The following is a 25642-nucleotide window of genomic DNA, read 5'->3' on the forward strand; positions in this document are numbered from 1 at the left end:
GGGCGGCTCGCTGGTCGTACGCACCCCCCGCTAGCGAATTTCTATTAGTTGTACGAATATTTCCATATTTCGGCTGCCCTCAGCATTACACCCGACGCCTAGCGGCCCGCCGCGCATTGAAGTCCCAGCGCCAGTAACGTCACACTAACGGTAAGCGAAGGGAAGGTGCGGCGAGAAATACGGAACGGTTCTCACTCATATGGCCTTGGTCCGCTCCGATCGTTAAAGTCATGTGCGTCCGTCACACGGGCGACAACAACATCCGTCAAGGAGATACTTGCGATTGAAAAATATCTCCAGAACGTGCCGCATTTTCCGCAAGGCTGGAGCGGCGCGTCGGAATAGCACGCTAGATTGTGCCAGTCGTGCGCCTGTTACGGAAGGAACCTCGAGAATTGCTGGTCACGTCCAGTTGCCCTAAGGCCTTGTGATAAACACTCCCCAGCCGGCGGCCGGTTTCTAGTGCTGCCGCAGTGGCTGTCTCAGGGCACTTGTCTGCGGGCCGTCGTGCGCCTGCTGCTAGCGTGTCTGCGAGCTAGTGAGTGCCATAGTAGGGCCTAGGAGGCCTGTGGACTACTGAGGATCGTTGGACCAACATCTTTGCGGGTCAGTGCGTGACTGTGGACCTGTACATCAGTGTGTGTCTGAAGCTGCCAGTTCGTCGACATAAGCATGGTGTGTTGAGACGGAGGCGTTCGTCAGCTCAGCTTCGCAATGGACGGAACCCTTAAACAGGTAACTATTGGATGGTTGGAGGCGTGATTAGAACACGGGATGGTTCCACTTATTATGTGATTCCTCAGGGCGCATGCATGTGATTCCTCAGGGCACATGCATGTGATTCCTATAACGGCACTCCACATGTTGACGGCATTTGCCTCCGATGGAATCAGGTTCGGCTGTCCAAAATCCAACCCGCTCACCAGTCAGGCTTTTTCAAAATTTCAGGAGCTAATCCGAACCGGCTCAGCTGGGCAAATCTGCTTGGCATGGCTTGGGTTGTTCAATCTGCATCAATCGGCATTCAGGCTTTTTCAGCTGTCATCATGAGCATCGTCACAGCACATTGTAAGGGAGTTATACATGAATGAGGGTCATTCGTGCGTCGCATTTAAGTATAACTTATGGCACTTATTTAACCAGTTTCACACTAATTTAGTACTGGCTGCAGCACCGAGCATTCATTAAAACACAATCGGGCGGGGGATACAATTGACCCCGCCGAAGGATTTTGTAGAATGGTTTCCGAACGCCGCGGCGCACCCGCGCCAAATTTCGCATAGCTACAGAAAATTGAATAGCGGATCGCTTGATACAAACGTTTAGATGCACCTTATAAGGTCGTTGACCTATGGCACTTTAAAGTCAGGCCACGGTTTCAGAGAAAGCAATTTCTTGGGAATCATTCAATCTGATGCAACAACGGAGTGTTTGACGAAGCCATACATTTCTGAGATGCTTTCTTAGGCAACACAAATGTTTAATGAGCAAATCACGTTGAACTGAGGTCAGGTATGAAGGTCATACCAAGGTCAAAACCAACCTGTTTTATTACGCTAGGACTTGCTGCATGGATAGTTTCTGGTGCTCATTTTGAATTTATTGATAGCAGGAACCTCATTATGCATCTTTGATTGACTTCTTACAGGTCAGAATAGTTCACTGACCTAAAATGACGCAGGTCGACATTTTTTTTTAGGAGCATACTGCCTAGCGTAATCTTTGTCGCTCATTCAAATGCAAAACTCAGCACACTTTTGTATGATTTTGGTCACTATGACCCTCAAAAGATCAAACATGGTCACTCACCTAAAATGGGCTTGTGACCTTTTGCTTAGAAACAGTTATCTAGGCTCTGGGGGCACTTTGGAGACTAGCCTGGTATTCAACCTTGTTTTACCTTATGTGATCTGAAGGTCATGAACTAGGAACCTCACACTGCAACCTATGTGAGTTCACATACAGGTCAACGCACTCAGTAAATTTGGTGTCTCTAGCTTTCTTAGTTCCCGAGACCTTAGGGGGGGAAGGAGCAAATTGACTCCCCACCCGAGCGAAGCGTATCTAGCCGGCCACCCGGGCGCGTGTTAAGCCAATTGGGAGCCTTCTGACTGGTTGCAAAAATCAGCTGCTAGTGATAAATGAGGCTGGTTAATAACCTGGCTTGCATTAGAGTACATCTAAGTGTATTTCCAAGGGGTGCCGGTAGGGTAGCGGTTAAAGCGTCTGCGTTAACCACTGCGCGTCTGGCAGAGGCACGGGGTTCGATTCCCCGCGGTGTCCGCCCTTCCTCCCAGGTTGAGAGGCAGGCGACACCATATAGCCCCAGCAGCTGAGTGCATCGTAAAGCCTCAATGACACCTAAGCGTATGTTTGAAACACAAATCTGGTACTCTGAATGCTGTATTCATTGTGAGCTGTTTAAGGCCCAGGGGTTCCAGGCAGAAGTACGTGGCTGGGGTTCAGGCACCTGTTGTCCGCGACCATGCAGATGCAGTTTCAGGCGTGGGACACTCGCGTCCATTCGCACAATCACTGACAGCATTCGCCTTGGCCCGCCTCGGAACTAATCCTTTCATTTATGAGGCGTCGAAATAACAGGTTTGTAACGCAGTAACGGAGGAAGAGGAGGGGAGAGGGAAGGGATAGCCTCATCTTCTGTGGCCAGTTAAGTTTCGCTACTCCCGGCCATTTTTATTCAACAGCTGAGTCAGCAGCGCCAGAGCAGTCGTGTACGTTTACAGCGCCGCATCTTAAAGATCATTCCGTGCAGTTAACAATTTTGCTCTTTTTAAGACCTAGACCCCTCTAGTTTTCGAGCTACACGCCCGCGAACACGTGCAGACGATTTTGGGAACTATTTCAAGTTCACTCAGGCATCCATAATGCCAAATTCAGGTCATCTGAATCCAGCAATTCAACTTGCCATGCGGAAATAAGAGTCAAGAAAAGCATAATTGTTAATTCCTTCGTATCTGGCGTTCGTGATCACTTTTTCAAGATCTAACGGGCCGACAGTTGCCTCTCAGTCAATGTTGTGCAAGATACGATGACGTAATCAAACAATGGCGTGTCGAGCAGCATGCTTACTGAACAGATAAATTGTGTTGTCTTGAGCACACGTTTCCATTCAAAGCATACCAATAATTATAAGCGAGCTTATGATCTCAAAGATGAGCTTATAAGTGAGCTTTGTTTCAGGGGTGTCGGCAACGACCGTTTGGTTGGTTTCTTGAACAACGCCTAAGAATGGATGACATGTACCACCGCATCGCCCAAGACATGGTAACACGCATTTGTTCGAGGCCATGTAACCAGTAGCGTAGACGGGGCTGGGACATAGCGGACACGTGCCCCCCCCCCCCCCGCCCCCCCCCCCCCATCTAGTTCCAATAGTGTCCAAAGGGCTTCTGGGAACCGACGTTCAAAGGCCCGATTTGAGGACTTGAAGGTCCGGAAGGGCCGAACATAGGTCACATCAAAGGGCCCGGCCTGCAGTGGGCGGGCCCACAAATACCAGTCAAAGGACCATTCGCCCCGGTTGGGGGTCACATGAGTCGAACAGGGCTGCTATTGTCGGTCAGACACCACCAGCAGGACATCGATGGTCCCCTAGCACCTTAAACGCCCCTAGGACCAAAAATCAGTTTTGACAAGTCAGCGACTCCCTTAGACTTGACAGATTACAATACAGAGCAGCAAGACTAATCACCGGTGCACTCCACAGAACACACACTCGCGCACTGTTGACGAGTTGGGATGGAACACTCTCAAATCACGAATTTTCACGGACAAAACTGACGCTGTTTCACACCCTCATACACAGCCAACATCTACTGCCAACAAACGTCACTGCACTTCTACCTGACACACGAGCATTTGCAACAGCACGCCCAATACGCAATGCAATGACACATTTCCACCGAACAGAACCTCAACATACCAAATATCCTGCATTCCTTTAAATACGAGAAGATGGAACCAGCTCCCGCTTGAGGTGTCATCTCTCCAGTCTTCTCGTTCCTTCAAACGGGTAATATACCAGCGCTGCGGTGCGGCCGCGCCTCCGGTGTATCACAGCTCTGGATCCAGGCATGGTAACATCCTACATACTAGGCTGAGATTGGGAATGTCAGACCTGAATGCCCGCCTGTTCGAAATTCAAAATCAAAATACACCTAATCCGTCTTGCTTATGTGGCTATCCATATGAAGACCCTAAGCACTTTGTACTGAACTGTCCTTGCTACCATGAAATCTGAATTTCAACGCTACGTAACACGGATCGTATGATTCCAAACCTTTCTGAGCTCACTCACAACGAGCAACTAAACATCTATCTCAGAGGAAACGGTTTACAGGACCACAATGGGCAGCACACAGCACACATTTTCCAAACATTTATTTTTCAGACCAAACGATTCGCCTAAGAACTTCTAGCGGGCGCGGGCAGCAGACGGGCAGCACCGGGTGGCCAAGGGTGAAAAACCCTGCTTGCTTGACTAACAGGGTGGGAGACAGAAAATCTGAGGATTTTCCACGACTTTTTGGTAAAATTTTGGAAGATGTCAAACAAATGTAGAGCACGTGGGGGATGGGTGGTGGGAAACGGGCGCGCGTCCTGGCGGATGACGGATTCTTAACACGCTCTCGGTTGGGTGGGTCAACTTGACCCATCCCCGAAAGTTTTTCCAGAATAGTTTCTGAACGGCGCGGCGTAGCCGCGCTAAATCTTGCATAGCTGTAGGCAATGGAATGAGCCATCTGACATCACTAATTTAGACGTACCTTGTAAGGTCGCTGCGCTATGGCAGGTCAAAGTCAGGCCATGACTTCAGCGAATACAATTTCTGGTGGATGGTTCCATCTGATCCAACAACGGAGTGTTAGATGAAGACATACAACTCTGAGATACTTTCTTAGACAACACAACAGATGAATGAACAAATTGCATTGACCTAGGGTCAGGTATGAAGGTCAGACGAAGGTCAAAACCAACCCGTTTTATTGCTCTAGCGCTTGCTGTATGGTGTAGCGACTGGCGCTCATTTCGAATTTATTGATAACAGGAACTGTATTATACACCTTCCATAGATTTATTAAAGGTCAAAATAGGTCACTGACCCAGAATGACCCAGGTCAACGTTTTGTTGTTAGGAACATACTGCGTAGCGTACTGTTTGCCGCTAATCCAAATCCAAAACTCAGAGCCGTCTTGTGTGATTTTGGTAACCATGACCTTTAAAAGGTCCAACAAGGTCGCTGACATCAGGCGAGCATGTTACCTTTTACTTAGAACAGAGATCTAGGTTCTAGGGACCCTTTAGAAACCAGCCCGAAATTTGACCTTGTTTGACCTTATTTGACTTGAAGGTCATGATGTAGGAAGCTCAAACTTTGACGTAAGTGAGTTCACGTACATGTCAACACAAGCATGCATTTGATGTCTCTAGCTCGCTTAGCTCCTGAGATCTCAAGGGAAGTCAAACTGATCGCCTCCCGAGCGAAGCGTATCCAATGGGCCACCTGGGCGCGTGAGAAAATAAAAAAATGCGCGTACGAATAGCCTGGCCGCACGTCAATAAGATAAAAATACCTGGTGAAATCTGCTGTCTGGAAGTCCAAGCGCCCAGGAGGCAAAAGGTGTCATTTATTCAAGTCCGGGTTTCGAGGGATATGCACACAAAAAACGCGGTTTATGAAATTAAGTGCAAGCTGTATGGAAAAATATGGTAGGGACATAGTCTATGCCCGGGATTTCATGCACCCTGTTCGTTCGAGACATACTACCTACGATACGCTAAAAACAAAACAGAAAACACCCCTATCGGCGATAATTTTTTGACAAGACACGCCCAGGCTGAAATCCAGGGAGGTATGGACGTAATACTTGCTAAAGAGCTCAAAGTCATCTCCAGAGCACAGGATCATCCAGGGAGGAAAATAAGTGGATATATGTTTATAAGAAATCAGCGACCACACTTCAACGCACAGGGCTCATCATGGCCGATTATGCGAATGCCATCTGTGCCTTGATGAGTGATGCGTGCTTGCTTAAAATCGTTGACATGTATGAACGATGCCTGACATGTGATACGCAATACCTGTTCAATTGAAACTGTTTGCATGTATAAGTGATGCGTGATGAGTATTGTCTGTTTGCTTGAAGCCTCTTTTATGTATGAATGATGCGTGATGCGTGATACGTGTTTTTTTTTTAGTTGATTGTTTGTACACGTATTTTTCCTGTACGTAATTTCCAGAAAGATATGCACAGCACCGAAGTAGCGGCTGCTAACTGGCCTTGTTTGATTCGCTGAATGTGGTTCATTTGATTCGCTGAACTGTGGCTCACTTTTCCCCCCCCAAAAAAGTCGAAAAATGGGGCATGATTGGCAGGCAGTTTCGAATTTGCTACTGGTGTTTGTTTCGATAAAAGCACGTAACCGAAATAGCAATGCATCTATCACCCCATTATTCTGGTTAGTTTACGAGGAATAAGGCTATAAGTACTGTCTCATCTATGTGCACAATGCTCCTCGCAAATACACAAAACAACTCACGTGAGATGCCAAGTGGCCGTTTTGACTGGAGGAACAGGCGGTTCCTGAGACCGCACCCCCGGGCTCCGGCCAGCGGCGTGTAGCCGCGACCTCTGGTTGCCCTCGGCGCTGCTTAGAGACCGCCAGCCTGACAACAGACCTTGGCGCTCGCGGTCGAACCCCTCCGCAGCGGTCGTCGGCGCCGCGGGCCGCAACGGTAGTAAATCCGATGGGACGCCAGCACATATGAGTAATAGAGTGCAGAAGTAGCGTGCGTGTCGTAACTGTGCGTCAGTTTCTCTGTCGTGCGCAGTTGCTGTTTAGAGACGTCCGCCTAACGTTGGAGCGAAGGTGTTACGATATGATTACGATATGGGCCTCATGACACCGGGTCAGATGACCCAGTTAACTGACGCACACCCAAGCCCGCCGAGACTGGCAGGGATAATACATCCCGGTGGAAACGACAGTTGGTGTCTTGGTCAGCCTATCTCCTGTTTAGTTGTTCAAAGTTAAGCTCAGTTCAGCTTAGTTCCTTGCTGGCTGGAAGACGTGGGTCAAGTGAAGTGGATGTTTGCTGGGACTATTTGTGAGGTTCGTGAGACATGCAGTTGTAATTGATCGTACTCCATTAGTTCAGGTATGTAGATAAGGTCACACCATGTTGATAACTTATGCTAGCTTATCGCTACAGTGAGAAATGCAGTCCGGTGTTAAATTGTGCATGCACATGACACCATTGCCGACGGCATGGCTCGTACTGGCTTATGGAAATGAGATTACCTACACGTAAATGCACTTGCCTGGCGCTCGGAAGGGTAAGACTGTCAAGTGTCAAGGTCAAGAGCAGCCTAGTCCACACTGCATGCTGTATAACTAATGCGTCTGGGCTGCAGCTGCCAGGATCATCATACCATGTGCTAGCCTTATGGCTGAGACTTGAGAGAAGTGGTTGCTAACAGGTCTCAGGGAAGATATTGTTTGCTGCACTGCATTTGGCGGGTTGAAGTTACAAGCTTGCCACTGAGTCACTTGTATATATTTTTACATGCACACACTCATATATATATATATATATATATATATATATATATATATATATATATATATATATATACATATATATATATGTATGTGTGTGTGTGTGGTGCGTGCGTGCGTGCGTGCGTGCGTGCGTGTGTGTGTGTGTGTGTGTGTGTGTGTGTGTGTGTGTGTGTGTGTGTGTGTGTGTGGTGTGTGTGTGTGTGTGTGTGTGTGTGTGTGTGTGTGTAGTAGTAGTAGTAGTAGTAGTAGTAGTAGTAGTAGTAGTAGTAGTAGTAGTAGTAGTAGTAGTAGTAGTAGTAGTAGTAGTAGTAGTAGTAGTAGTAGTAGTAGTAGTAGTAGTAGTAGTTAGTAGTAGTTTCTGCGTCACCACGCATGGGGCACAAAACCGAAAAAGCGTTACTACCGCGCCTACCGCACCAGCCAACTAAACAAAGATTTGTGGACGTTTATTTAGGTGTGGGCACGTACGTATGCGTGTGCGCATATGTGGACGTCGTATTGTCTGTGAATGTGTGTTCCCTGTATTTGTACGTTGTGTGTGGATGAAACGGGGAGGGGGGGGGGGGTAAAGGAAGAGATGAAGGGGATTCGTGCATGACGTGGGTTTGCATGGCCACGCATACCGGTGTGTGTCACTTTGTCTTCTGCAAACACATGACGGAGCCACACTGACTGACTAAGCCGACGTTTCTGCCCCCCCCCCCCCCCCCCTGACAGCAAGCATACTTGGCGTTTGGTGGAGGGACGTCATGTAAACAACAAGGATATTTTTCTACCCCGGACACTTTGTAAAACTGATAATTCCGGGATCTCAGCACTGCGTTAATCCCGAAGCCCTGGATTAGAAGGTCTCGGGATTTCGGGACTCCCATGACATTTTTCCAACACAAACGCGTTGTTTACTGCTAGCAGCGTCGCTGGTAGCACGTGGAAATCGGCGTAAAAACGAAGAACTCCTGAGGTTTGTGTCCAAAATCGGTATTGCCCATTATGGATTCTCGTGAAGGCCAGCTGCGCTCTTCAACAATGAGAACCCCACATCGCTGCGCACCGTTCGCAGCTCCGAGCTCGAGCTCGTCTCTCGCGAGCCGTCATTGTACGCCCGCGGCACAGCAGCTCATAGCACCCGAGGACATGCGGTACCGACTATCGAATCAGAGCAGGTCGGGCGTCGTGTGTGTGAAAAGAGAGCAAGTTTTGTGGCTCAGTTACCGCCTGTGTCTCTCAGCTGAGTGGCCCGTGAGGAGGACCGTGTGCCCAGGGGAATCCTGTGTGAATTGTGTGCGTTTTTGAAAAGCCGACGCCGCTACAACGTGCACCATTGCGTGATATTTTAATGAAGCGCAGTGTGGGAACACTTTCTATCAAGTTAGGATGACACCGCAGTAAAGTATCGAATCTCGGATACTTAACATGCCCAGAGGTTCCTCAGAAGGACTAGCCGTCCATAACAAGAGTAAGCATTGTGGCGCTGGTATTGCTGGGCCATCTCCAACCAGGGAGACACCGTACAGTTTCGGAGACATTCATGGACTTTAGGAGTCAGGCCACAGGTCATGTGCGTCCAAGGTCAACTTATCTAATCGCTGGCCAAATTTACAAGGAAAGAATTAGAGAACTTACCTGCATCAGGAAGGATGGTAGCATTGTCCTACAGCTGGCTTAAAGGAATTACGGTTCATCCTTGCGATTGTTGATTCGGAACGAATTATGTGCCCTGTGTTAGTGAATGATGACGTCTGTGAGTGACGTCCACTGCTTCTTGAACTGCTACTACCTCAGCAAAAGGCTATAGTAAGGCTTCGGTTACATGTGACGAGAGCGGTGACATCATGTTGGTCGGGTTGCATTAGTAGGGACTACCGCATCCTGACTCGTAATCCAACCAAGAAATGCGTGATGAATGCAATTCGTGTACCTTGGATTGTTTAGGGCGAAGAGCACGGAAGCCTCTCAAAAAGTCTTTCTGTAAACTTTCCGCTTTGTGAGGCTTTGATCCGGTTGAATGTGATTTTTGACCAACGGGGTCCTTGTTATGACTGTAAACATGCGCCACGTACGGTATTTAAGGAAAATCATGAATTGCCAGCGTATTTACAAATATCTGCTCATTACGGGGATTCCGGGAAATCTGGGACTGAACCCTTCAAAATCCGGGGGAATGAACCTTTCAAAATCAGGGGATCACGGGGTTGCGGAAAAAACATCGGGGTTAGCAGCAATATACTCTGCTAATGGGCTTGTGTTATTAGCGGCCCACCAACTGTAATTCTTGAAACTGGCTACTTCCAGTTATCTATCACTAGCAAATCTTATCGTGACAGCATTAACGATGCATTGCTTACCCCATCGGCTACATTAGATTTTTTATTGTGCTTAGGGGGTTTCACATTTCTTAGCTGGGAGTGTCGCGGCGTTAAACGTTTCGGTTACTAATGCCGGTATAAACGTAATGTTCTGTGTGCCTCGCTGGATATGGGTGGTCACTCATCGTCACCCAGGGAGCTAGAATCGCTTTTGAACTAGGGTGGGAGAGAAAAATTTCATCGCAAAAGGACCGTGCGGGAGTGAAAAAAATAAATTCACAAAACATGGAACTTATGAGCTCGTGACTGATGCTTCAGGAAACAAAGACATCTATTTCAAGTTGGCATTGACGTAATATCAGGAACCTGACAAAACTATTTGGTTTTTCAACATCTTAGGCCATAAAAGTGAAACAGAATACAATAACACGCGCTCGGGTGGGGGAGGCAAATTGACCCCCCTCCCCCCGGGGGCCTTTCCCGAATGGCTTCTGAACGGCACAGCGTAGCCGCGCGAAATTTTGCATAGCTATGGCAAGTTGCACAGCGGATCGTTTGACATGCACATTTTAGATGTACCTTGTAAGGTCGCTGACCTATGACAGGTCAAAGCCAGCTTATGGTTTCAGCAAAGGCAATTTCTAGAGTTTCATACAACAACGGACTGTTTGACAAAGATATACATCTATGAGATGGTTTCTTAGGCACAACAAATATTCAATGAGCAAATTACGTTGACCTTAGGTCAGGTATGAAGGTCAGACTAAAGTCAAAACCAACCTGATTTATTACTCTAGGGCTTGCTGTATGGAATAGTTTCTGGTGCTCATTTTGAATTTATTGACAGCAGGAACCGCATTATGCATCTTCCATTGACTCCTTAGAGGTCAGAACAGGCCATCGACCAAAGACGACCCGGGTCGAACTTTTTGTTTTAGGGACATACTGCCTAGCGTGATCTATGTCGTATATTCAAATGTAAAACTCAGAGCAGTCTTGTATCATTTTGGTCACCAGGACATTCAAAGGGTCAAATAAGGTCAATGACCTCAAATGAGCTTGTGACCTTTTGCTTAGAGACAGTTACCTAGGTTCTGGAGGCTCTTTGGAGATCGACCTGGAATTTCACCTTGTTTGACCTTATTTGACCTGAAGGTCATGCCCTAGGAAGCTTAAATCCTAACCTAAGTGAGTTCACGTATAGGTCAAGACACCCTGTAAATTTGGTGTCTCTAGCTTTCTTAGTTTCCGAGATCTCATAGGGGGGGGGGATCAAATTGCCCCCGCCCCCGCCCGAGCGAAGGGTATCTAGCCGGCCAACCGGGCGCGTGTTGAAGCATGGTAATTTCATAACAGTATTATGAGCATAGCAAGTTATTAACACCAATAATTTGATGCTGCACTTTTCAATTCCGTTCCACACCACTTTTAAAACAAAACAAAGCAAATGAATTCAATAGTAAAATAACAACGGAAAATTCAACAAGCATAAAACACACAAACAAAAAACCTTGGATTCCTACACAACAGCCCATCACCAAGTCAAACACAATAGACATGCTTTTGGCTTCTGTTAAGATGGGGTCAGGGAAAACAAACATTGTCACTGTTTCTTACGAAATACCAATGTCTATTTCCATGAAAGTAGCCTATGCCTAACCTAAAGAGGCCTTACATCATCTCGTCCTGTATAACCTGTTTGTATCACAGCAGCAGATGTGAGTTACTGATTCTTGCACAATACCTATCGTCATTTGCCATGCACCTGACCAGCTTATTTAACTTAGAGTGGCCCATATGATGAACATTATCTCAACTCACCTATCTGTTGACAGCAGCACTTGTGGTAAAAAATGATACCTAAGGCTAGTTTTGGGCTGGTTTCAATTTGCATTTTTATTCAGTTCATTTGTGTATGCTTGTTGACATCAGACAACCTTGATAACGCACAAATCAAAACACCTTAAATCACCTTGAACAACTTATATTGATTGTCACGGTTAACCTATGTGAAGGGCAATAATGAGTATACCCCACAAAACAATCTCTCTTCTCCAAAAATAGCATAAATTTTAGATGACCATGTCAGTATCGCCGCTTGCCTTTTCAGATGCAGCAAATGCATCCATTTACGCTTGTTTATTCCTATTTAATGACAAAGTTTGAGATATCGGCTTAACATTTTAAATAGGATGGTCTGACTATTTGTTACATACTAATATTTCACTCATATTGTAATTGCTATGCAGCTTAGCGCATCCCTGTGTTGAAAATATAGTGCATACATACAGTACAGTCATTTGCTGGTCAGCAAACCACGACAACTATAGAAAACGTGTGGTTAAAGCAGCCATGACGAACCACTTTAAGAAATTTGGGGCATATAACCGAGAATATGGAACAAAATAAGCCCATTGCATGCCTTCTAACATCATAATTTGTCTTCTGACAAAACTCGATGGATTAAAACATAAAATGGCTAACTCTGGTTACCACTCATGTTTTGAAAGCAGATAAGGCAAGCAATTACTTGGTCTACGGGAGACTTACTGGCTTCTTCCCGCTCCCCCCCCCCCCCCCCTCAAAACAAAGTCAGTACCTTGTGCATGGTCTGCTGCCAGACAGTCATTCTACTCTCCTTCCAAATATAAATATCAACCATGCCCACCAACGTATGAGATTAAAATGCGAAACAAGTAAGAGGCGTGCATGATAAGCAATTCCAGAGGGTAGAATTTCGCCATCAAACACTTCTGTATTAGCTGCGTCAGGTCTGTCCCAAAGCTCTATATGGAAGCATTATGTTAGCCTTGCCAGGTAGCCTGGTGAGTCAGACATTCGAAAGGCTTTAATTTATCGTTGTTGAGCACTGCCATGCACCAAGCAAACGGTCGACCGAGGGTTAAAGAGGGCAAAAATGGCGGTAAAAATAAGTTCTGTGCTTCAAATTGTTTCCTTCATTCCCTGTAAATTGTTCACGTCTGGGTGCATATCACACTTGTTTGGGCGGCTTGCGAAATTAATCCAATTTATGTATGAAACACGTACAAGTTTGCAGTTGGAGTATCTTGCAGAGAAAATGGTCAAAATTTTAAGCAGCAGATTGTACCTCTAAAGGCAATCGAAAAGGAAGGAAGAATAAAGTTGTATCACACTCGTGTGATACCAAGAAAAACAAAAGGAACTAAATAAATATGAAGACGAATACTTTTCTGGAAAAATTTTGTTATCAGCTGGTTTGACTTAAAATATGTTAATACGAGTGCTCAAATGGTGATATTCATCGGGAAATTTTAATTTAGAAACCATTTCTTGAACTTTTCTCTCCTGCATTTCGGGAGTGATGCAATATAATGGTCAAGTTTCCTCGGGAAAAAAGAAATGCGTGGAGCAAAGTTATCTACCACGCCTTGCTGGTGTTTGCACCAGGCTCTGCTTTCGTGGTGCGGTGGTGAGACCAAAAAAATAGGGGATGCGTGAAAAACTTGCATTTAGCGCACAGCTTCAGATTGCGACGAGTTTTGTAAACAAACCAAACTTAATGCGTGCAAGCGGCTGGAGCCGTTGGGGCTCTCGGGCTTGGAGGTACCTGGCGCCCTTGCTCTGTGCACACATAGACATGATTCAGATGTACGTGAGGCAGGACATAGCCATAGGCGTCCAGGTTTTGTGGAGCTTGGCTTTTGCTTGGTGGCTTCAAGTGAGCTCGGTTTTGGATGACATCTGAAAACCTCAGAAAGGTAAATAGGGGTTTGGCGTGTGCGATTAGACAATCAGGCAGGAGTGAAAAACTCACATAAAATATGGGGAGAAGGAGTGAAAAATTCCTCCTCATAGGGTGCTGCTTTACACCCAAAGTCTGCAGTTCTAGGACCCTGTCGTCACCGATTATGCGGGTGATGGGCAGGCAGGAAAAATTGATTTTTGAACAAGAAGTAAATAATACCCTGTGAGTGACCGTAACCACGTTTTGACCGTTCCCAATTGTGGTTTGTTTTCCAGTGACACTTAAAAAGAAAGGAAAATTAAAGAAAACTTGTTGCAACTGTTTGCACTCTAAGATATCCGCCATTAATAAGACAGGATAAGACACAAGATATAAGACAGCCATTGAAAAGACATGCGATCATCACAGCATCTTTTCTTCCTTGCAGGTGTTGGCCTTTGTGGTCCTCGGTGAGCTGCTGTTGGCCGTGGGCTTGAACTTCGGTATGCACAGCGTCACCCTCATCCAGGTGCCGGGCGATCCCGGCGGCTTTCTCAGCGCCGACCAGCTCAATTGGTCGATCGCCGCCACCTCGCTGGGTGGCGTACTCGGTGGCCTGTTGGGCGCGCCGGTGGCGCCCGTTTTAGGCGTGCGGCGCCTGCTGCTACTCACCATGCCGCTGTACGCGCTCGGCTCGCTGGCGGTCGGCTTCGGCGGCCACTTCGGCTGGACGCTGAGCGGACGGGTGGTCATGTTCGTGGCGCTCGGCCTATCCGAGGGCTGCGTGCGTGGTTACGTGTCTGAGATTGTGCCGCCCAAGCGCCGTGCCCTCTTCAGCGCCCTGTTGAACTTCATGGTTTACCTGGGCCAGGTGCTGGTGCTGGCCGTGGCGCCGCTGCTGCACTGGCAGGTGCTGTTCATCGTGGTAGGCGTGGTGCCGGCCGCGCTTTGCCTCTCCGGTCTCCTCTTCCTGCCGAACTCGGCCAAGTGGCTGCTCTCGCGCGGCCACTCGGAGGAGGAAGCCATGCGCTCCATCCAGTTCTTCCGTGGCACGCAGGTGGACGCCGCAGCCGAGGTACGCAGTATCCACGATTCACTGCAGCACGCACATGCGGACGGCGCCGCACTGCCCGTGTGGACGCTGCTGCGTCAGCCGGGCACGTGGCGCCCGCTGCTACTGGCTTCCATCCAGATGGTGCTGTTCGCTTGGTGCGGCGGTGCCACGCTGGTTCTCTTCACCGCCTTTGTGATGACACCGGTGCGGCTACCGCTAAGCGAGTACCAGCGAGCCACGCTGCCGGCTGCGCTCGCTGCGCTCGTCTGCGTGCCCGGCGGCATCATCATCGAAAGATACGGCCGGCTACCGGTGCTGCGTCTGGGCGGCGTGCTCTCTGCTATCGGCTGCGCCACGGTCGCCGCGTACTTCTTCCTGGCCGCGGAGTCCCAGGAGCGTCTCGGCTGGATTGTACTGGCGGGCGCAGGCCTGACGCAAGTGGCCTTTGTCGGCATGCTCGCCAACGTTGCATTTAACTACGTCACCGAGCTGCTGCCCAACAAGACGCGCACCTTGGGCGCAAACATCGTCCTCGTTGTGCTGAATTTGAGTGGATTTGTGCTGTTAAAGATGTACCCACTAATCAGAGATGGGATTGGTCTGGGTGGAGGCTTCGTCATCCACTCGCTGGTAAGCCTGTGCCAGGTGTTGTTTGCCACATTTTGTCTGAAGGAAACAAGGGGTCTCTCGCTGGAACAGATTCAGCATCTGTTTCAGAACGCTGAAAAGGTAGCCGAGTTTCCACTTCATGTCGCTGAGTCGCTCCCAGCCTCAAAGCCATCGATGTCCCGCGTTGATACACCGGAATGAAATACTGCTTCTGACTCCGTTAGCGCGTGAATAGCCACAGGGGTTTAGAATCGGTAGAATCGGTTTGTAGTGATGCGAATTGCGTTGGCTTGTAGCATCATTGCGATGGAATGTACCTAGTACGGACCTTCCCGGGGAGTGTTTTTCTCACAAGGTCATGTTCATGTTTCTACGGTGATGGAACGTGTGTGGGGAGACTGAGAGATCTCATGCTTCTCAGCGACCTGAGGACGTAACGTATGCGCCTTTATCAATCATTCATGACGTGCTACATTTCGCCAGATTTGGGAAATGCGTCGTGCTGAACAGCCATATGCGGGAGTATACCTCCTAGTTTGTTCCTTAACATAATGTGAAATAATGTGATAGGCAAATGTACACATCCTCACCAATTTGTACAGATGTCACACGCTATCTGCTCTCGTTAGTCTGTCATGCCAGTCGGTAGAAACGAGGGTATGTCCCGGTTTTTGGGGCTAAATTTAAAAATACTATCGTGTTTGTTCCTGTGGCTGCCATCCAGCAGCCAACACCTGAGCAGCCTAAAAACATTTTAAGGCGTCATTATGCATCCCGTTTACACGCAGCACAATGTCGTGTCTTTCTGGTAACAGCTAACGAAGCCAGAAGGCACGAACTCAGCAAAACAGTTGATGATGGTGAAGGTGAAACGCGAAACTCCAAGGGAACATGCCATTTGGCACCCGATTATGTGCTATTGTTTCAACCGTGAATACCTCGTTGCAATACACTTCGACGAGTGCGTGTCATTCATTTGCTATCGACAAGCATCGTCGTCTGTCAAGGAAGATCCGTTCGCCTTTTACCAGCGCGACCCGGTTTGCATCCAGAAAACCGATCCACCTGTGGATGGCAGATACATTAAGATATCACTTACAGAAACAAGGCGGACCGATCGCTCCGTGAAAAAACTGTCGTTCACCAAAAAACGGTTTGTTTGAAAGGTTTAGATTATGTCCAGATGTTCCGGAAGGTACAAATTCAAACGCACTCATGCTCTACGTGATATGGCATATTTTGTACGGTCCGAAACAGAGCGCCCAATCCAAAGAAATCAGCTTCTCTAAGCCATATAGCTTGAAGCTGCCCAGATTTTGTTACCATACATCCTGCCAGCGTATTTTAGTCGCGCAGCCCGTATCGTAGACCGTTGTTGGGAGACAGCTAAGGCTAACATAGCATGGAATAATGAACACTGCACGACCTTGTAGTCGACAAGCCTTTAAGCATGTAATCAGTATGTGGCATACATAATCGACTGTCTGGTACACTGCTTGCTAGGTTATCTCCTTTGAAGCTGGCGAAACATGCACAGGCCGGTCTCGCAACCTTTGGCATATCTCCAGACGCAGTCTCGAGACCCGCAACACATCTCCAACCGTGGTACATCTCCACCCGCGGTACATTCCCAACCGTGGTACATCTCCACCCGCGGTACACCTCTAACCGCGGTACATCTCCACCCACGGTACATCTCCAGACGCGGTCTCGCGACCCGCGGCACATCTCCAGACGCGGTCTCGCGACCTTTGGCATATCTCCAGACGTGGTCTCGCGACCCGCGGCACATCTCCATCCGCGGTACATCTCCACGCGCGGTACATCTCCAATCGCGGTCTCGCGACCCGCGGCACATCTCCACCCGCGGTACATCACCACCCACGGTACATCTCCAGATGCGGTATCGCGACCCGCGGCACATCACCAGCCGTGATCTCACGACCTTTGGCATATCTCCAGACGTGGCCTCGCGACCCGCGGCACATCTCCATCCGCGGTACATCTCCACCCGCGGCACATCTCCAGCCGCTGGTGTATGCGATGTCTAACATAATTAACTGTCTGCGAGCTAGAACATTTCACGGATTGGAATAGTCCACGGAATCTGGGTCAATCCTCGGGTCACATTGGGTTGGGTCAGAAATTTCCACCAAGACATAGATCACGACCGCACCGGATTTTCAACTTTCCACCTTACAGGGATGGAACGAACTGAAAACAAATGAAATGTTAAGTGCCACTAAATGGTCCCTGAAATAATGAAAAGGGACATCAATTCAGAAACGTAACGTTAGACCAATAACCTACAGTGGTTCCAGTTCCAAGGAATGTACAAATAGGTCATATAGCACACAACTCAGCCACATGTGCATTTATTAAAGTTTCTGATGAACAGATCACGTTCACAAATGGGTATGGGTGAGTGACACTCGTGTACGCTGCTGTGGAAAACTGACGCTTTCATGTCTTACAACATAACTGCAATGTCCAGCAATCTGCTAACCTTCTCTGTCATCACAGAACTAATATTACCCCTGACGTTCTTAGCAGAACCATTTAACCCCAGTGGGTGGCTTTGCATTTTAGAGTTGAAAAACTAGGCAGGAGCGTGTTTTCGTTGGCAGAAGGCGTAGCACAGATTTTTGGGGTCCAGGCTACGGTCTGAGCAGCTTTAATAAAACTAACTCTATGGTAACACTATCCTTTCCGTTCACCTAGTCAGTCACCCAAATTTGAGTTTAACACCAACTTTAAATTAAGTACGCCGCTTCAACTGATCCATTTTCACGTGTTGCTAGAACAAAATTGCTTCCCCCATCATTATTTTCTTTATTCCCTCTCCAAAATTGATGCATCTTAAAGAATCGACACGTTGTCCTCTAAAATCAGGAGCCAAAGATATTTCTTGATGTAAGCTATATGCATCCAGCTAAAATGAAACTTTGGCAATAGATAGGTACTTGTTAATATTTGCCCTTTTTATCCTATTTCCACTGCATTACTATTGCACAGGTTGCACAGCAACATTGTACTTGTATGCTTGTAATATTTCTGTAATGATTTAAAAGGTCTACAGCACTTAACACAGGAAATCAACAAACTAACGTGGGTGAATATCCACCAAACATCGTCCATTTATACCTTACATGAGGATTCGGTAACATTTGGAGTAGCTTGTGCGCTCACCAGAGCCCTTGGCATGTGGATGGCATGTAAAGGAGGCGTCAAAGCACCAGTGGTCATGACAGATGTGGGGTGATGGGCGAAATGTCCTTAACTCTCGCACCACGTTTTGTGTATGCGGCAGAATTTTATATTTTTGTGTGTGGCACTGACGATGCACGAAGGATGCAAAACAATTTGATAAAAAATTATGCACCCTCCAGCAAAGCATTCATGGTACATCTGCTAGCCTGCTAAAAACAGGAAATACCGGGATAGGAAGTGACGTTTCAATTGTCACTGAAGGTAGAAAAATATCTTTTGACTATGTCGATGTGACTTTTTGCAGCTGTATTTTGCAAAATTACAAATCGAATGACTTCTGTATTTCTTCCCACATGAGCAAACAAGGAAGTATATTAGCATATGACATTTGAGCAATGGAGTATAAAAATGAAGCCACTGTTTTATTCTCCGGAATGAAAAGGGTGGTATCGCACAAGGCGATATATGGTACTGCAGGCCTCTACCAGTGGTCAGCCACGTGCATTAATGGTAATTTGACGCGGCAGGTAACCTAGCGGAAGAAATGAGTCCAGTTAAAGCGCATTCACAAGTTGGTGTATCCAAAAACGGATACGCCAATGAATTGCCATATATTGGGTGAGATGGTCCTTTTAAGGGAATTACGATACCCTCCAACGGATAATCAAATACGCGATATTCGTTAAGTAACTCTCGTAATGACTTTTCGGTCGCGGGCTTTGCTCACAGAAACAAAAAGTGAAAATGTAAAGCGTACATCAGATGCTAGCCAGTGTTGACAGGCGTTTTTCCCAGCACACATGGGATCAAATGGCACACATTTTCCATACTTTATCCGAGCAAACTACAATAAATCACAGGCGATATATTACGCTAGCTTTGTACAGATCGACCGAACTGAGAAAAATAAAGATACCAAGGGGTGTTGTGTGAGGTGTCAGCATCCTTTAAGAGTGTGACGTGTTCTCATTCAGGGTTGTCTGGCTTTTACGAAGGTTTTCAAGGCGAGTACCATCCCGAATGGCAATAGATACTGACATAGATTATCGAACCAGGGCAGCCAGGCAGGGTGTCATGACCATTATCCCCGATTGGGTGTTTTTCATTACACTCGAGTGGGAGTTCCAAAGGATGTTTGATAAGGTGGGTTTCCCTCGACTCACCTTTGCTTTTTTCTTCACTTTTGCAAGGGTATTTAAACCTTGTCTACATATCTACGGGGTCGCAAGGAGTGTCGTTTGGCGAAGGTGTTTAAGGGTTATGCAACGTTTTGGCTTGATATACAGTGTGTGTGTGTGTGTGTTTGTGTGTGTGTGTGTGTGTGCTCTTGTGTGCCGTGAAAACAGAGGACCAAATCCGGTTACACACCCAACAACCCGTCACTGCCGAGGTCCGGTATTCACTACCGAGGTCCAAATGCCGGACCTCGGTTTTCAGAGGCCTTAAATGAGATATTAGTCTTGTTTGAACATGTTTATTCGATTTTCAGCTGGTCCTCGAAAAACGCAATTATACGCATTTTTACTTCCGGTTGTGTAAAGTGTGTTATCTTGGACGAACTGCGCGCGTGTGTAAGTTTTTCAGGTGGCAAGGTCACGTGGAAGAGAATAGAGATGAATAAGGAAATGCAAAATCACGCTGCTCCATGATGTGGTCTCATCACTTGTAAGTTGTTTGCGTTTGGTATAAGCATTTAAATCACATTGAATCACGTTGAAACTGGTGATGAAAGATATTAATGTAAATTGTGTTAAGTCACATGGGATACGTAGCTCTATCGCCGCCATTGCGCGTTCTTGGAACGAGCGCGACGGTGACGTTGCGGTGTGCGGCCTTTCGGACGAGAAGACTGGGCTTACGTTGGATGCAAGTTATTGTCGTCCGGCAAGGTTTTAAAAAGTGAGTAGTAAATATTCGAAAGGGATTGGTGAACCCTGTTTACCGACAACTGTAGCTAATGGAGGACTGATCTGCCTTGATTGATTAGAGAATGGTGTGCTGATAAGGATAGTTGCTGAAGTGGCAAACATTGTGTTAGCTTTTGAAGGTGGTTGAAGAGATTGACTTCAGCAATATTATGCAATTGTCTGGGTAGGTTTATCACGCTAGACCAGACGTTTGTAAGGGGGATGCTTGCAGTTTTTCTCATGCATTTGCAGTGGGTGTTGTATTACATTTAAAAAATGTTGCCGTTAGGTACTTACAGACATGTTCCCCAACCCCCTAGAACAACACGTTTTTAGAGGCTTTGGGCACCAATTTAGCCTTGAAGGGGAAATCATTACAAACATAAGGTTTTCCATACATCGGAACCTTAGTGTGTGGTAGATACCAGAGTATAAAAGGGTGTGTGCCACATTTGTATGGGTTTCAATTGAAATTAGCCATCTTGAAGATCATTCAGTATGTTACACAGTCCTTCCATTCTTAAGCACCCTTCTTATTTTGTTAACCTTTCTAGTTTGTGATCTACTAACCTTCATAGGTGCGAATATTATTTCGTGGTGACTATTTCAAGGTCACCCAGGCACCCACAACGCGTAATGTCTTCAAATGCTGCCATTTCATTGGCCATGGGGCGATTAAGGCAAGCCATCATATGACCGTTGCGTCGTTCATATCCGGCTTTGTGAATACATTTTCAGACGTAACGGCCGTCGGTTGGCTCAAATCAATGTTGTGCAAGATTACGTAAGTTGTTCAGTGCATTAGCATTAGCAGAGGAGCATTTTTCACATAGCTAAGACAATATTAATAGCCTTATTCGTCGAAGAAAAACCGGGAGAATAAAGATATAGTTGAATTGATATTTCGGCAACATGCGTATATCGAAAAGTAGCAGAAATAAATTCAAAATTGCCTGCTGGTGGCCCTACCCGATTTTTCAGCTTTTTTGGAAATAGAAAGCCAGTTTTTACAGGACACCAACTCTTAGAGGATTAAACAAAAAGTTATTGCTAGCCGTTACCACGATACGGTGCTTATCTAATAATTAGAATAGGCGACAATACGTGTACATGCAAACTAATTCAAGCAAGTAGGCGTCATGCATTACGCTTCGTTCAAACATACAAACGAGTTGAGGTTAACAGGTATCACAGTCGCGCATCAATTATACATGCAAGCGATTTCAACTGAACAGACATCGCATATCACGCGTCAGGCGTCACTTCACATGTTAACTATTTTAAGCTAGCACACATCGCATATAAAGGCATATATCATGTTCGCAAAATCGGCCAGGATGAGCTTTGTATGTTAAAATTTGGTCGCTGATTTTTTGCAAGAATAGATTAAATTTTTCCCTACCTGGGTGGCCCTCTGCTCTGTAGACAACTTTGGGCTCTAAAAGGGGCATAGGGTCCATACCTCCCCCGATTTCAGCCTGAGCATGTTTTGCCAAAAAATGGTCACCGAAAGGGGTATTCCCTGTTTTGTTTGGGTCTATGTCGGGAAGTCCATACGTCCCTCACGTTTAAGATACAATGAACACCTCCGGGGCGCTAAAAACAAAAAAATACTTACTTAGTCCTTAGTTAATCTCCACCCACTGAATAATTTTTAGCATTGTTGCTGTTTCAGGTGATGTTATAGCCACTGGACATTGAAGCAATTGAAGACCAGAAAGCCTTAGTGCGACCGGCTTGATTCAGGTCAGTTGATGTCAGGAAAGTCAAATTATTTAGGAAATGACTACTCTGAAGAGGGTGTGAATCATTTGTGACATGTAGAATTTGTTGTCATCAGCTCTTATCTAGCATTTCATGCATGCTTTTCTTTCTCTATCTACCCCATCACATTGTCCAACACTGCCAACACCACTGCATCGTCCGACCCCCACAAATATGCCACTACACTGCCTGGCTCCACCATCCCTATCAGTGCCTTAACCAGTAGGATGTCATTACAGTGCATGACACCATGCACCCCACCACAATGTCTGGGTCTACCCATCCCACCATGGTGTCTGACCCCTCCAGCTCCATGCGGGTGTCGGCTCCATGCAGCTGACCCCATTGCCCTGCCAGTTTCACCAGTGTCTGATCCTGCCAACACCACCAATGTCTGCCTCCCCCCCTACCATTGTGTGACCATAACAGCTCCTGCATGGTGCGTGACCTCAGTGTAACGCCATTTTGGTATCTCATTCCACCATCCTCATCGCTGGTCTACGCAAGCACGTGTCGACTGTACCAGCCCCACTTTATTCTGCAACCAACGCCACCACCACCTGCACCAACACCACTGACATATCGCGGCCTGCAATTATGTAGGTACACCCGCATCCGCGTTATTGAATGGTCTTGTCAACATTTAGTGCTCCTTCTCTGTGGCACCACCGGTGCATGGCGTCATTCTTTAATGAAACATGCAAAAACATTTTTGTTCTCAGGTGGCTTATATGTATACCATTGGGAGAGTTAAAGAAGTTTAGTCCTCTAAAAGAAGTCCTCCGGAAAGTTTACTGCAACAAAGGTAACTCAGGCTATATTTGGGATGCTTAAGGACTTACGCGCAACAGCATTTTCATATGCTATTTGCAATATGGAGCATGATATTCTTCGGGAAGGACAGATTTTGGGGCGTTCGGGTCAAGAGTTCGAGCTCATGGGTCCTCGAGAATATTTACCACGGGCACGGCTACCCGAAGAAAATGAGAAGCATTGGCGATGGTGGAAATAGGCCTCGCAAGCAGTTTCCCTGCCAAATTCGAACAGGTGGGGTGCAGAAGTTGCTTTAAAAAGTTTTTAGTCACTGGCAGTCTCGGTCTTTTCATTGTATGTGAAATGTGTATGGCTTAGGGTGTTTGCTGCAACATAGTTTCTTTAATTATTTCCTATGAATGGGACGATTGAACCAAGCCTTGGATCATTACTATATGTTGTTTTACGCATTTGACGACGGATCCATGATATTATATATATAATATATATGTATATATATATATATATATATAATATATTATATATATATATATATATAATCTATATATCTATATATCTATATATATATATATCTATATATATATATATAATATATATCTATATATATATATATATATATATATATATAACATATAGATATATATATATACATATATACATATATATATATAGTATTATATACATACATATGTATATATATATATATATAATATATATATATCTATATCTATATCTATATCTATATCTCCATATTCACAATATAGAGTATATACCATATATACATTATATATATATATATTATATATATATATATATATATACATACATATGTATATATATATATATATATATATATATATATATATATAATATACATCACCAACGCCGGTTGTTTGCGCGGAATCACAGACGCTTTCATGAGCGTGGGGTCCGGCCGCTCACTGAACATAGCTTGTGGTAGCGGGTTTGGCTGCCACATCCGGCTCCGGGCCATAACGGTGTTGCCAAAAACCCATCGAGGGGACACTAAGCATGGTTCTGGTCTGCGCACTCCGGGCAGACCAAAATGCCTGCGAAGAGACCTCGTCTGCGGGGGCTAGACAGACGAGTGTCTCGCAATGGCGTGGAGAAGCCCATCCGCAGCAAGGAGGGGTGTCGGTCTTCCAGCGTGTCACGTTGTCAAAAACAGTTACGGCGTTGGTGTGCATTGGGGCTGCCTCCCATCTGTTTCGCGGCCAGCATCACGGTGTGACGTCGGATAGTTTCAAATGCGATGGTCAGGTCAGCGGTTTGGTTGTCTGGTCTTTTTGTAATTTTTGTTGATGCATTCACATATAGCGTGCAATCACACTCACAATACGCACTCGATCCAAAATCATAAATCAAATATATCATAATGTTTGCATCATGGCGCACACTACCTTCATCCTGCACTACCCGCGATATGGCAGTGATCAGAAAACTGTCCACTATTACCAACCAGCCAGTAGACATACACTTGGGCTAGGGGGGCGTACTCGCCCTGGGGCTGGGATGACGGTCTGTGGGCCACCGCCGCCTGTCTGTCGTAGTTTCGTCATTTCTTATTGATGCATTGTTTGAGCTTAGAGGCAATAAGCTTTTTACCACAACTCGTTTCGGTTATGCCTCGCTGTCTTACGACTGTTAACCGTATGGCGTGCATGAACAGCATGGCATTGACAGGGCGTAGTAAGCCTAGGACATCAGGGCATGGACTCGCAATTGCCGCATGCGGTCAGCGATGATACTGGAACTGTTGCTCTTCTCTAAATCGATTCCCATCGCAGCTGTGCGTGCGTGGCTACAGGAATGAAGACAGGCACGCCATAGTTTGCCAACGGGCGCGCGTACCATGCATGAGGGCCGTCCGAATCACGGTAGCTGCTGATCGCGTTGACGATGAATGTTGGCGACTCTGCTGTTGTTGGCCTAATTTCAGGTTAAGTTCGGCTGCGTGGCTAGAGCTTAGTACGATTTATTGTTGTCCCCCTCTCTCCGCCCCCCATCGCCGCCCCATCACTTCCTTCTTCTTGACGGCAGTGCATGTGCTCTAACAAGATGGGTAATATGTACGCGGACGGGAGGCATGTGGCCTCCGATATTCGTTCACGGATTTGCTGTGAACTGGAAAGCTATCTTTCGGGACACGACTATTGCACAGCTATTTTAATTCCACCCCCCGTGAGCCATCAGCGTGGTGCATGCCCACGCTTCTGAACACAAGCATAACTTTCTTTCACGTGGGGGTCACAATCCTGTTCTGAACTGAAATTTCTCATATCTCACCCGTTTTCGGCTTTCCAGATTACTCCCCGAGAGCGTCACTCGTTAAGGATGCGAGTATTTGAAGTTCCGCTTTCAAGCATTGGACGGCCTGCAAATTACCATTGGAGCCAAACTGTATGCATTTTCTAGATGATCTTAAATACGGGGCGGTATTCTAAAGATGTAGTTGTGCAGTGTGTAGTTCGTAGATTACGAAACAACGGAGCGAGAATACAGTTGGCGTTCCGTTTTGGGTCAGTTATTTTGTTTTCCTTTTTCCATGTTTTAAAGTCGCTGTGCTTTATGCTCAGGATCGAAGCAAATGTACAGGAGTAGGCTGCGATGTGATGCGTGTTGTATAAAACCAATAAACCAAAAATGGCATCTCTGTCTGCAAAGGGAAAAATCTGGACGAAGTCGACTACCTCAACAGCGCACCAA

The 25642-nt window shown here is 46.5% G+C and overlaps 1 protein-coding gene and 1 long non-coding RNA gene across 2 annotated transcripts; both read left to right on the forward strand.

The window, feature by feature from the left end:
* Positions 1-14348: 14348 nt before the first annotated feature.
* On the forward strand, positions 14349-19006 carry LOC119114687 (putative metabolite transport protein CsbC). The gene is made up of 3 exons (XM_037238740.1): positions 14349-14672; positions 14751-15281; positions 18998-19006. The coding sequence occupies exons 1-3, from the start codon at positions 14349-14351 to the stop codon at positions 19004-19006; spliced, it is 864 nt and encodes a 287-aa protein (XP_037094635.1).
* Positions 19007-19950: 944 nt separating this feature from the next.
* LOC119111191 (uncharacterized) lies at positions 19951-23060 on the forward strand. Its single transcript, XR_005095592.1, has 3 exons — positions 19951-20369; positions 22053-22123; positions 22864-23060. It is a non-coding gene; the product is annotated as an uncharacterized LOC119111191 (long non-coding RNA).
* The last annotated feature ends 2582 nt before the right edge of the window (positions 23061-25642 follow it).

The sequence above is a fragment of the Pollicipes pollicipes genome, unplaced genomic scaffold (assembly GCF_011947565.3).
Source record: "Pollicipes pollicipes isolate AB1234 unplaced genomic scaffold, Ppol_2.1 Scaffold_1080;HRSCAF=1254_pilon_pilon_pilon, whole genome shotgun sequence".
Taxonomy (NCBI): Eukaryota; Metazoa; Arthropoda; class Thecostraca; order Pollicipedomorpha; family Pollicipedidae; genus Pollicipes; species Pollicipes pollicipes.